Consider the following 12,693-nt stretch of genomic DNA (forward strand, 5'->3'; position numbering starts at 1 on the left):
CTATGATAGGCATATTTAAGAAGATAATTCAAGGAGCTTTGAAATATTAAATAATACGTCGATGAATTAATCAATTATTATTCTTATAAAGGTTGGAAGACATATTAACAGCGTCGAAATGAACTGAAACATAAATATCTCGAGTTGGTTGTGATGAATAAACACGACACATATTTACATCTTATATTTATTCTTCTATAAATAAACTTTGTACACAACTGGCAGTTACATTTATATAGCTTTATCTAACAAAACTAAGTAAACATCAATAATGTTTGGTCAATATTCTTGCTAAGATAGGAAACAATTTTACATTAAATAATGCAATTATACTACATGATTATACATGAACTTTTGTCTTCATCAAGTTTCCCTTCTCTCATTTCTTGTGCCTTTTGTGCGAGGTATGTATTTTGATCTCTCTTAATCATCCATTCTGGCAAAGGTTTCTCCCAGTCAGCAGGTGGTGACTCTCTCTTCTTCCAAGTGTCATTTTGGTAATGTGCTGTTAATCGTTTCAAACGACGGATTTTTTCACTTTTGATTAAAGCATCCTGTTCAGTAAAATTTATCGTAATTAATGCAATAAAAATGTAAAATTATAAAACTGGGCCATTTTTTTATTATTAAAATCTTTAGAAATGCTATTTACATCAGCCTTTCATTATGAAATTGAAGAAGAATCTACAAGATATTTATGTACCTAATTATCATTGGTTAATCTCTCCAGCTTGTAGCTTTTATTTCTGTTTATTACAAAATATGAATTTGATAATTAAGATCAACACAAGTACACACATTAGGCGGCTACCGGACAGTGGCCATGTTCACATGGCGGGAAAAAAAGGACATAATGCGACTCTAAACAAACTCGGCAAACGAGACCCGCCATTATTTATGAAATAACTCTTTATTTGCACTTCTTCAATTGGAGCGGCGGTCACACGTTCTTTCGATGTACAGGATAGTATTGGATGAAGAGTGTTTTATTTTAGAAATACAAAACAAAAATCAGATCAGTAATAATCAGATACACATTCAAATAAAAATTGAAAAAGGCTATTATGGTAAGAATTGACTACAAATAGACCATTGACATTTGAGAGAAAAAAATTGTAGAAAAAAATAAGATACCATATGCATTGAAAAATCTAGTTTATGGATTCAGTTTAAGGGATCTCTCAAAAAACATTGTTCAATATTTTAGAATGATGTATGAATTCAACTGATGAATCTGGATGATGAATTTACCTAAGGACCTGGTTTGCCTGGCTGGTGGGGGGCGGGGGCCTATACATGAAATTATTATATTTCATACATCAGTCATTAAAAAATATACTCACAGCTGCCTTTGCATCGTTATCCTTAACCCATTTGCAACAATTCACATAATCCTTCTTCCATTGATTGCAATCAAGTGATTCACCATGAATAAAATACTGATGAAATCTTGCTCTAAAACTGGTACAGTCATCATATTCATCTTCATAAATTTCACAATCTCTTATCTGAAAAAAAAAAAAAAATCTGAGATTATAATTTTTTGTTCTTTTAAAACTCTTTTTATTGTATATTTGGCTATCTTTTTAGTTCTAAAATTTTAATTAAATCTAATATTTTCTTAATTTCTTAAGAAACATTATGTAAATGTTTCAAGATGGGTAACGGTATCCTCTCTCTTTGAGAAGGTCTCTCCTATCTATCAATGTCGGTGTCGCAATGCAGTTGAACACATATGGGTTTCCGTACACTGTTTTCCTTCACCACCAAACATGAGATTCATTATAAACGCAAACATAAATAAGGCATATGAAAATTCAGACATGTTTAACACATCAAACATTTTAAGTAGAACCATGTTGACTGCTCATTAAAATACAAAATTAATTGAAATCAATTTTAGTTACCTAAAAATTAAAATAAAAACGTTGTAAATAAAAAAGCTATTACATACAAGCCATTTCTCTGTGGGGTCAATCGTTGGTGTTGTTTCTTCACCATTTGTACTGCTTTCTGAATCGTTTTTCTTGTCTATATTTGTGCTATCGCTGTTATTTTGAGACATATTTCAATCCTGTGCAATTTTTCTTCCTTATTTTATAACTTAGAGTTTGTTTTAATTCATTATATAACAAATTTAATTGAATAAGAGAAGTTATTCAAAGAAAATGGTAACGAAAAAGTAATGAGAGTAAAATTACAAAAAATAGTGTAACTTTAATGTGGACAAAAAAAAGAGGTGAAGTTTTGAACAGGTGTAAATATCGCTTCTATTAATTATTTTTAATTTTATATTTTGACCTTAATCTTTTAGGTTTTTAGGTTATGTTTTGACGTTTTGAGGTTACTTTCTTACGTCAAATCATAAATATGAAGTTTAAGCAGCTGGTTAGTATCTACTATCTTGTATGACAATTTATTTTATGCACACGTACAAATAAAAGCTCCAAATGGAAAAAAACCTTTTTTTTAGTATACATATATTTAAAATAAGTTTTAGGAAGGTGAAAAACATATTCATAAACAGTTTGTTAACAGTTGTTGAACATTGTCAAACAATCTGAATTCTTATATTATATTCAACTTTAATAATTGTAAAATATAAAAAAATCTCTTTTTTAAGTCTCTTATAAATATAATGTCTTTAATCTACTTTTACAAATCTGTGCGTCTTTAATATTTACAATAATTTACAAGACGCTGGCACAGTTACTAGTTATGTACTCTTTAAATTTACATTCACTTTAAAAGGCAAAGTGTATAAATGTAAAATCATTTGGTAAAATAATCTGTGCCTTTTTGGCACAAATAAAACTTAAACGCCACAAATATAAAGATTAAAGAGTGTAATCATAATTCATAGGTCACTGTCCACTGACACTGACGCAGGATATTTGACATAATAACTTTTAAGTAGTACTTATATTATTATGACTTGTCTTATCGTATTTTATTTTGCAGGAAAATAAAATGATCCAGCTTGCGTTGAAAGTGACCTTTGTACATTTTAAGCAAACTCTGAACTTTTGATTTGTGAAAAGATTTTGTAGTGTTTGAGAAAAATAAATAAATACTTAGTGTTAAAAATGTCGTTAAACAAACTAGTTGGTGGAGACTGTGGAGGTAATAATGCGCTTGTACAGCTTACCAATATTGTTGGCCGTGATGCTTCAATTACGCAAAACCTCTCTCAGGCCGATAGGTTTGTTAATGAGTTCATGGCTCAGAATTCGCAAGCCCCTCAAACATTTAATATGAACGCTCTGCTTAATAATATGCCTGAAGTGGAGAAATCAAATATCTCGAAGACTTTGCAATTACCTTCAACCAGTAAAATATCTAATATACATACACAGAGATCAGTTCCATGGCAAGCTGGCCCTTCCACTTCATTTATGAGTGCACCAATGTTACCTTTTAATATGCCATATCAGCCATTATTACAACCTCAACCTTCTTCAAGTGTCCAGATTCAATATGTAAATGAAGCAGACTTGCAAAAAATTACAGATAATGATGTTAAAGCAAAAGCTCAAGAGTATGTGAGTAGTGTGCAAGAAGATGATGAACTTGCATATAATCAGTTTATGTCATTTATGAAAAGAATTAGCGCAGGGGAATTAAATCTAGGCGAAACATTAGAAGGAGAAGAAAAACAAATGAGTAAAGATGAAATAGTAGAGGAAATGGCTGAAAAATTCAAAGATGAATGGGCTAAACTAAGTGATGTTAATGATGATTGGAACAATGAAATTGCTAATGGGATAGCTAAGGAGTATTCTTTTACAGAAGGAAATGTGATGTTAGAGAATAAGAGTGCTCTAGAAATTGGTAAAGAAAAATTAAAGATGGGTGATATACCAGGTGCTGTTCTATGTTTTGAAGCAGCTGCTCAACAACAGCCTGATTCGGCTGAAGTATGGTTCCTTTTGGGTACAACACAAGCAGAAAATGAACAAGATCCTTTAGCAATAACTGCTTTGAAAAAGTCTTTAGAGTTAGATCCAAGACAACTAGAGGGTTACATAACATTAGCAGCAGCCTATACAAATGAAAATATGGGTAAATATGCATATTTAACATTATTAGATTGGTTAAAAGCTAGTCCTAAATACAGTGACATGCTTCCACAAGATATAAATCCCCAGAAAATGAATTTAAAAGAACTAGAAGCATATGTAACATCATTGTATCTAAAAGCTGCACAATTGAACCCTGCACAGATTGATCCCGATGTACAGAATGCTCTAGGTGTTATTTTTAATATAAACCAACAGTATGACAAAGCTGTAGATTGTTTTAAGGCAGCGATTATGGTATCATCAGATAATGCAAAACTTTGGAATAGGCTTGGTGCTACGCTGGCTAATAGTGATAGATCAGAGGAAGCAGTTGAAGCATATCATGAAGCGTTAAACATAGAGCCTGGATTTATACGCGCTAGATATAATGTGGGCATAACATGTATGAATTTAGGTGCTCACAAGCAGGCAGCAGAACACTTTTTAGTGGCTTTAAATCAGCAGTACAAGGCAAAGAGTATGCATCCAAATGCATCAAATACTGATACTAGTTCTTCAACAATTTGGACTACTTTAAGAATGGTGTGTTCTTTCATGGGAGAACATGATGTTGCCAAGTTAGTGGATGAGAGAAACTTAAGTGAACTTAATAAGTTTTTTGAAGTCGACTCTTGATTTGCAATAGTTATATAATTCTTTATTAAACCACTTGACCGTTATTAGAAGCTTAAATAATGAGATAGGCATATCCGATTCCCGTCACATTTTACCTCTCTTTCTACCCTGGTATGTATGTCTCTTTCGCACTACCCTCTCTTTTCACCTGGCTTGGTGGGAAGCGCTGGTAGCAGTCAGCAATTCCCTTGTAATCATTGGCTTGAAGTTTCCCGTCCGGTCAACTTGTGCACTAGAAGTAATTTTCAAATTGAGCAAAGTGATAATTGTGAAAAATTCTACATGTAAGTTGCACATTTATTTTTATATAACGGTGGTACCGTTCGCTATTGTTTAAATTTTTTATTTTTCTACCCTACATATATATTTTGTGTATTGTCTATAATAAGGACTTATTTTCGAATAGCAAACGCTCAATAGTTGTTTTATAATGGATAACGATGTTAATAGACCTATTGAGCAAGTTGTGGCGGGTACATCAGGTACTAATTCACAACACGGTAGGCGGCGGTCAACCTCTAGTAGCGATAGCAGTGATAGCTCTTCCTCATCTTCGAGCTCGTCTGAATCTCAACGAGTCTCAAAGAGAAAGAAAAAGCATCGTCACTCCAAAAATCATAAACGCCATCGCCGTCTTTTAGAAAAACTGTCTAAAGAAGTTTGTGAATTAAAGCAAAATGTTTTGTATAACGAGCAAAATAATTACTGCGATAATGATAATGAATCATTTTTGTCAGACGTAAGTCGCGAACTTTATAATAACCAGTCGATGCAATACTGTAGTGATGTTAATCCCGATGTACCTAATTTGTCATTTGATATTGAAACTAAAATTAAGGACCCTGCTGTACCTACCGCCCCTTTGGAATTTATTAAAATGTTAAACGAAGTTCAACGATTTGGCAGCGAAACATGGTCTGACGTACGATATAGTGACACACAAAAATTATATAATCATTCCCCTGGATTTATAGAGCTTGAAACTAATGATGAGCTAAAGGGGTATGATAATTTACGTCATTTGGTACACTCTGATAGAACTTATGCTGCTTTCACTTTTTGTATTCTAAAGCAAAAAGAGATTTTCTTAAATAGTTGCCGAAATTTATTAGCCTGGGCTAGAAAATCAGATGCTTCGCTTAGCAATCTTAATGAAAAGATTGAGGAAATATTTTTAAAGGGTGATTTTCAAAAGGTCTCCGCAGACCTATTGCAAATGTCTTGTGGTCATAGAGCAGAAGCCATAGAAATGAGAAGGGACAGCATTTTAAAGAGTGTTCGTGACCCTCTTATAAAATGTAGATTGAATAAAATTCCTCCTTCTAATACCCATATTTTTCATTCTGAAAGGCTCACTACTGCGTTAGAGAGTGCAGGTGGTGTGAGAAAAGCTTTTTGGCCCGTCAGCCAACCTAATAAAGGCAATGGTCCACGATCTAAGCCCATAAGTACTACAAGGCCACCCTCGCAGGGTTATGCCTCTCATACTGTACCATCGCGTGGTACTTTTACAGGTTATTGTCGAGACCATGCTACTGTCTCTAATGCCAGTGGCCATCATGACCAGCCCTCGCGGGGCAGTTGTCATAATTGCTTTTCCGTTGGCCATAATAATATTAGCCAGGGGCAATATAATCATAATCCTAGCAAAAAGAGTGTCTCTTTTCGATCTCGCGGGTCGACCAGACAGCCTTTTCACAGAGGACAAAAACGTAGGTTTTCACCCTCTGACAACAGAGGCAATAAGCGGCAAAAACAATGACATGAAACCTTTCCGAGCCGGACGTCTAGCACAATACGTCGGCCGCTGGAGGAAAATGGGAGCTCCAGACTTTGTGTTACAAATAATATCAGGGTATCGCATACCTTTTTCGCAGAAGCCTCCGCTGAGAATGCCAAACCTAGTATGCGATCGTCGTCACACCGTAGAGTCGGACGAAATGACTTCTGTCGTCCTAAAGATGACGGAACAAGGGGTTTTGAAACCAGTGGCCCTATCGCCGAGCTTTATTTCCCCCCTATTTCTTGTTCTAAAGACGGACGCGTCATACCGTCCCATATTCAACCTGCGACTCCTAAATCAATATGTGATAACCGACCATTTTCGACTTATAAATGTACATCGCATACCAGACTTCCTCCAACCTCGGGATTGGATGTGCAAAGTGGATTTGTTGCAGGCCTATTTCAATCTGCCGGTAGCCCGGTCACATCGTCGTTTCCTACGGTTGATATACAAAGAACAGTTGCTAGAAATGACATGTCTCCCTTTCGGCCTCAGCACAGCACCGAAGATATTTGCTTGTTTAACGAATTGGGTTGCGCAAATTCTTCGAGAAAAAGGTTTAAGGCTTGTGGTTTACCTCGACGATTACCTCATTGTACATCAAGACCCGAGCGTATTGTCCGAGCACGTAAATCTCCTATTGAACACAATAGAGTTCCTGGGTTTCCAAGTAAATTACGGAAAATCGATAATAGTCCCACGAAAATGCATAACTTATCTAGGCATAGTTTGGGATCCATGGTCAAATCACAAATACCTACCACAGGAAAAATCGGCGGCCATAGTCACCAAAGTCACACGTGTTTTAGAAAGCGGCAAGGTATCTCTAAAAGACTTGCAGAGTTTGGTGGGTGTATTCAATTTTGCCAGTTTTGCTGTCCCTCGGGGGAGGTTAAATCACCGAGCCACGCTCAACTTTCTAAATACATTACCAGATCAAATGGTTTCGATGAAACGTTCTCTTCCCGATCAAGTGAGACGGGAACTACACTGGTGGCTCAAAAATTGCCACCTGGCAACACTAATACATGTGCCTCCACCAATACATTTTCTTGTCACCGATGCCTCGGACCTTGCCTGGGGCGCACAACTGGACATCAGAACATTATCAGGCACCTGGAATGTAAAGGAGCAACAACTGCACAGCAATCAAAAAGAGTTGCTTGCCATTTTGAAAGTCCTGGAAAATCACGCAGAGAAAATGGCAGGGAGCTCGATAATGATTCAATCCGACAACCGATCTGCGGTAGCGTATCTTCGCAACGAGGGGGGAACGAAATCTCAACCTCTAACGAAACTAACTCACCGCATACTTCAAATCATGGACGATCATCGGATACACTTCAAAATCCATCACATTCCGGGTCTATTCAATCCACAAGCGGATTCATTGTCCAGGCTTCACCGTCCTCCGGAGTGGCATTTTATGCCGAATTGTACGAAGATCGTGTTTATGAAAATGGGAACGCCTGTGATCGACCTGTTTGCGTCGAAGACCGCCCGAGTGGTGGCGAATTATGCAACCTTAGATCTCAAGGATCACGAGGCAATGTATCACGACGCTTTCAGTATACCATGGAATTTTCCGCTGGCATGGATTTTTCCTCCACCCTTTCTAATACCCAAAGTGCTAATTCATCTGAACCAAGCAACAGGCCTATATCTCATAGTGGTCCCTCGTTGGGAAAAGGTATTTTGGAGAGCGGACCTGAAATCACGGAGCGTCGCACCTCCATTCACATTGACAAACCTGAAGCGGTTTTTGATCGACACAACGACGGGGCTTCCACCTCCGAAAGTCCAGGACATGACTCTGGAAATCTGGAAATGTGGGGGTGGTCTGAGAAGTTAAAATCTTGGGATTTCGCCCAGATATCACTGCTTAGACGTTCCTGGCGGCCATCCACATGGAAAACATATAAAGTAGCGTGGTCTCGATGGATAACATGGGCAAAAGAGCATAAAATAGAAGCAACCAAACCAGAAGGTTCTGATTTAGCACAGTTCTTAGCTGATTTATATTTAAAACAAAATCTATCTTATAACACAATTCTTCTCCATAAATCTGTAATTTCTACGCTATGTAATGCAGAATTGTCCGGTAAACTGAGTGAAGATGTTTTGGTCAAACATATTCTGAAATCCATATCTTTGAAAAACCCTAAAGTACAGAAACCTCCAATTTGGGATATTAGCATTCTGTCAAATTACATGGAAAATTATTCTGTAGATAATAATAATATATTTCAGACGGTCCGACACACGGCCACATTACTTATTCTATGTTCAGGTCGCAGGATACATGATTTGACCTTATTATGTGTGGATAGCGATCATTGTGTGATTCATGAGAATTATGTTATTTTTTGGCCTCTTTTTGGGTCAAAAACAGATTGTAATGATTATAGACAATCAGGCTGGAAATTGTTGGCCAACAAAGAAAATGAAAAATTAAATCCGGTGTATTGGATAAATAGAACGATTACGATTTTAAATGAAAGACGGAGCCGGTCAGGGTCTTTTAATTTGTTTATGACCCTACGTGGATCACCATCCCCAGCCTCCCGTACAGTCATTGCAGGGTGGATAAAAACGCTTTTGAGAGATGCAGGCATTAAAACAACTCCTGGAAGCATACGTTCCGCTGTAGCTTCGAGCAATTGGATTAACAATTTTCCTCTTGATGATATTTTGGCTCGAGGAAACTGGAGATCAGCTAACACTTTCCAAAAATTTTATCGGCGTGAAGTTTTATCTTTTTCAAATAGTAATTCCACCTTGACTTCACTGTTTAATCCTGTACATTGAAGTAATTTAAGGGATTGTATAAATTGAACTGATTTAAATGATTCATTTTCATTACTTAATTATTCATATCTAGCTTGTAAAAGGAATATGTTTTCAAATATTTTCATTTCGGTTGAATTTTAATTGTTAATTAATTGTTATACATTATTTCCATTTCTAATTAAAAATAAATAAATAAAATAATAAAAAGCTTATTCTTTCATACATTATTTTTATTAAGTCACATTGGCATCTTTTCACCAGGCGATATCAAACAAGTCTCATTATTTAAGCTTCTAATAACGGTCAAGTGGTTTAATAGAAGCGTTTTACCTGAAATAAAACGCATATTAAACTACTTACCTTATTAGAAGCTTAGCTTCTATTTCTGCCTGGTGCATAATTACAGACAATGATTACAAGGGAATTGCTGACTGCTACCAGCGCTTCCCACCAAGCCAGGTGAAAAGAGAGGGTAGTGCGAAAGAGACATACATACCAGGGTAGAAAGAGAGGTAAAATGTGACGGGAATCGGATATGCCTATCTCATTATTTAAGCTTCTAATAAGGTAAGTAGTTTAATATGCGTTTTATTTCAGGTAAAACGCTTCTATTATGATAATAATGTACTGTTGTAAGCATTATCACATTGTGATATTTTAATGGCAGAGGGCAATACTAATTAATCTATTACTAGTGTTATAAGACATCATATATTTTTATATTTGTTTTGGCATTTCAATGATAATAAAGTTGTTTATACAATTTTTTTTTTTAATTATTTCATTATATAAATCTTATGTGATTTTGTCATATAAAATTATAATTGCTTATCATTTAAATAGTGGTTCATGTTGTCTTCTCATGCAGAAAACTACAAACTGAGCTGTCTAAGGGACAACCTTGTGGGTGATTATTATAAAACCAACATGGTTTTATTTGCATCTTTAAATCATTATTATTTTTCTTGCTCCTAGCATGATTTTTTACCTCATCTACAGTTCTTGGATACCGTAAATGCACACAACCATTTCTGACTTCAAATATGTGATGATTATTTCTTAATAAAGTTTGTAAACCACCGCATTCAGATTTTAAAGCTTTTAATTTCTCAGAAGGTAGAAGTTTTATAAGTTCATGAATAGCAACACTATTACCCTTTGACCAAATTGTCTTTAAATTGCATCCATCAAGCAAATAATTTGAAATACAACTTATTATAGATTCTGTAATATTCTTATCTAACTGTGTGCAATTTCTTACTCTTTCAATGGGGTCTCTTGTTTTAAATTCTTTTGTTTCAATATCTGTTTCATTGCTCAGACTTAATCCTATTTGATTACTTATCATGTACTGAATACCAGCAACAAATTTCTCATGGTTGTCTTCCTTGTAGGTTCTCTTCCTACCAATAAAACATATTCTCTTTGTACTTGGAATTTTCAATCTATCTATTTCAGTTTCAAAACCACAATTATCACATAATTTTTTAACATATTCCAGATATTCTGTGTACTGGCTCTTCGATGAATTTTGTCTTTGATATTTAGTACCATCAAAGTTGTATGCACAACAGGGTAGCAGAAAAAAACTTGATTTGTAGGAATTTTGCGCAGCAATAACTGGAATCCATGGTGTTAGTTCATCAGAATGATTTCCTATAATCCAATCCACATCAGAAAAGATATGCATATTTGATGGAGTTACTGTTGTTTCCTATAAAAAACATTTTAAAATTACATGCTTTTTCCAACTACTGAACATGTAGATAAATCATAAAATATTATATAAAACCTACTTTTAAGATAATATTATTGGGATATAAGTCCCATATTTTTCTCTTTCTAACATCAACCCCATATCCAGTGTGTCCCTCCATACTTAAAATATAAACAAGCAAACCATTGCCACATCCAATATCAACAAATGATTGAGGTTTATTATTTGTCTCCCACAGAAGTAGCAAGTATGTAGCAATAGCAATATCTTCATACACAAACTTTGTTGGGTCTGTACATTCCGGCCAGATCTGAAACAAAATATATACAACACCATATATATAGGTTTATATTGCACTCTGTCTAACTATATTAAGAAAAAGATTGTTTTTTTTTTTAATTTAGAATATTTTGACATGATAGTCATACCATTGTATTCAGCCTTTTTCAAAAAAGATAGTCACAGTAATGCATTGTCAAGGCAGGTAGTATACATATATAAAATAGAATAAATTAATGTGTACCTTAACCATCTCTTTACCATATCTCAATTTTAGTTCATTATATTTATTATAGTATTCTTCATTTGGCACTAATGCTAAAGATTCATTGCATATCTGAACTTGCTCAGTAGATATTTCATGACACCATTTCAGGACTTGAGGTAAGACAGTACTTTGTAACCATTGGTGAGATTTAGTCACATTATCTATAAAAACAAAAATATATTATCCCATATGTTGTCTAAATTACATAATTATGCTATAAAATATATAACTAACCAGAAAAAGTTTTTAATATAACTTCATCCTGTTGTAAAGAAAAGCTATAAGAAAATGTAGGACATAGGTTTTGCTCATTTTCCACTGGTGTCACATCAAAAAATTGTGCTTGTGTTATAGATTTATTTTTATAAATTATTTGAAATGCATGTGATTCAAGGTAACTTTTGGGAAGAAGTTCTACTAATAAAATTTCATTTTTATTTTTACATTCTTCAACTACTTTGACTTGTTTCTTTTTAAGGATATCATCTAAGAATTGCTTTTTGTTTACAACTTTTAGTTGGAAATGTTTCAATTCATTTTCCCAGGCAATATCATTGTCTTGAACATAATATTTATTCAGAACAGTGCATCCCCATAACCTTTTATTGACTACATGCGGTTTTGTTATTAATATATTAATTGACTGCCAAAATAAATTTGGTTTTACTTTAATACAAGACGTTGTAGTTACATCCATGTTGCATTAAAAAATAATAATACTTATTTAAAATAAAGCATTATTTTATTGTTGTATACAAATATAATTAATAAATATATATATACTTAAAGGAGTTCTAACTAATCGAACGGCCAAAATTCAATTATTACTTCTTAGTTTAATGGCATTGCCTTTAAGTTATGTTAACCAAAGCGTAAATAAATACTACAAAAAAACGTCATTGTCTGATCAGAGTGAGCACTGGTGACAAATCACATTATGACATAAACATGATGTCATCAAAGATGCTAGACTAATCACCTGACATCTATTGACAGTTGGCTCAATATTTCTGGGCTACCATAATTAAATTTGAAGCGTGTGCTAAGTTTATAGGTTAATATTGTACAAAGTACTTATGCGAACTTTCAGTACATAACCAAAATTAGTTTAGTTTCCATATTGATATGTTCAACATAATAAGCCTGACGTGTGTAC

General features: G+C 34.4%; 3 protein-coding genes across 3 annotated transcripts; 1 reads left to right on the top strand and 2 right to left on the bottom strand.

Moving 5' to 3' along the window:
- Positions 1 to 174: 174 nt before the first annotated feature.
- Positions 175 to 2,238, bottom strand: LOC124533564 (UPF0545 protein C22orf39 homolog). Its single transcript, XM_047108933.1, has 3 exons — positions 1,955 to 2,238; positions 1,344 to 1,508; positions 175 to 554 (listed from the first exon to the last, which is right to left on the bottom strand). Exons 1-3 carry the CDS (start codon positions 2,063 to 2,065, stop codon positions 333 to 335), a joined length of 498 nt encoding a protein of 165 aa, XP_046964889.1. The 5' UTR covers positions 2,066 to 2,238; the 3' UTR covers positions 175 to 332.
- Positions 2,239 to 2,851: 613 nt separating this feature from the next.
- On the top strand, positions 2,852 to 10,036 carry LOC124533438 (peroxisomal targeting signal 1 receptor). Its single transcript, XM_047108691.1, has 2 exons — positions 2,852 to 4,720; positions 9,883 to 10,036. The coding sequence occupies exon 1, from the start codon at positions 3,087 to 3,089 to the stop codon at positions 4,695 to 4,697; it is 1,611 nt and encodes a 536-aa protein (XP_046964647.1). The 5' UTR covers positions 2,852 to 3,086; the 3' UTR covers positions 4,698 to 4,720; positions 9,883 to 10,036.
- A 16-nt stretch (positions 10,037 to 10,052) lies between these two features.
- LOC124533437 (probable tRNA (uracil-O(2)-)-methyltransferase) lies at positions 10,053 to 12,385 on the bottom strand. Its single transcript, XM_047108690.1, has 4 exons — positions 11,772 to 12,385; positions 11,514 to 11,698; positions 11,070 to 11,300; positions 10,053 to 10,987 (listed from the first exon to the last, which is right to left on the bottom strand). Exons 1-4 carry the CDS (start codon positions 12,232 to 12,234, stop codon positions 10,121 to 10,123), a joined length of 1,746 nt encoding a protein of 581 aa, XP_046964646.1. The 5' UTR covers positions 12,235 to 12,385; the 3' UTR covers positions 10,053 to 10,120.
- Between the last annotated feature and the right edge of the window lie 308 nt (positions 12,386 to 12,693).

Source organism: Vanessa cardui, chromosome 11 (assembly GCF_905220365.1).
Source record: "Vanessa cardui chromosome 11, ilVanCard2.1, whole genome shotgun sequence".
In the NCBI taxonomy this organism is placed as follows: Eukaryota; Metazoa; Arthropoda; class Insecta; order Lepidoptera; family Nymphalidae; genus Vanessa; species Vanessa cardui.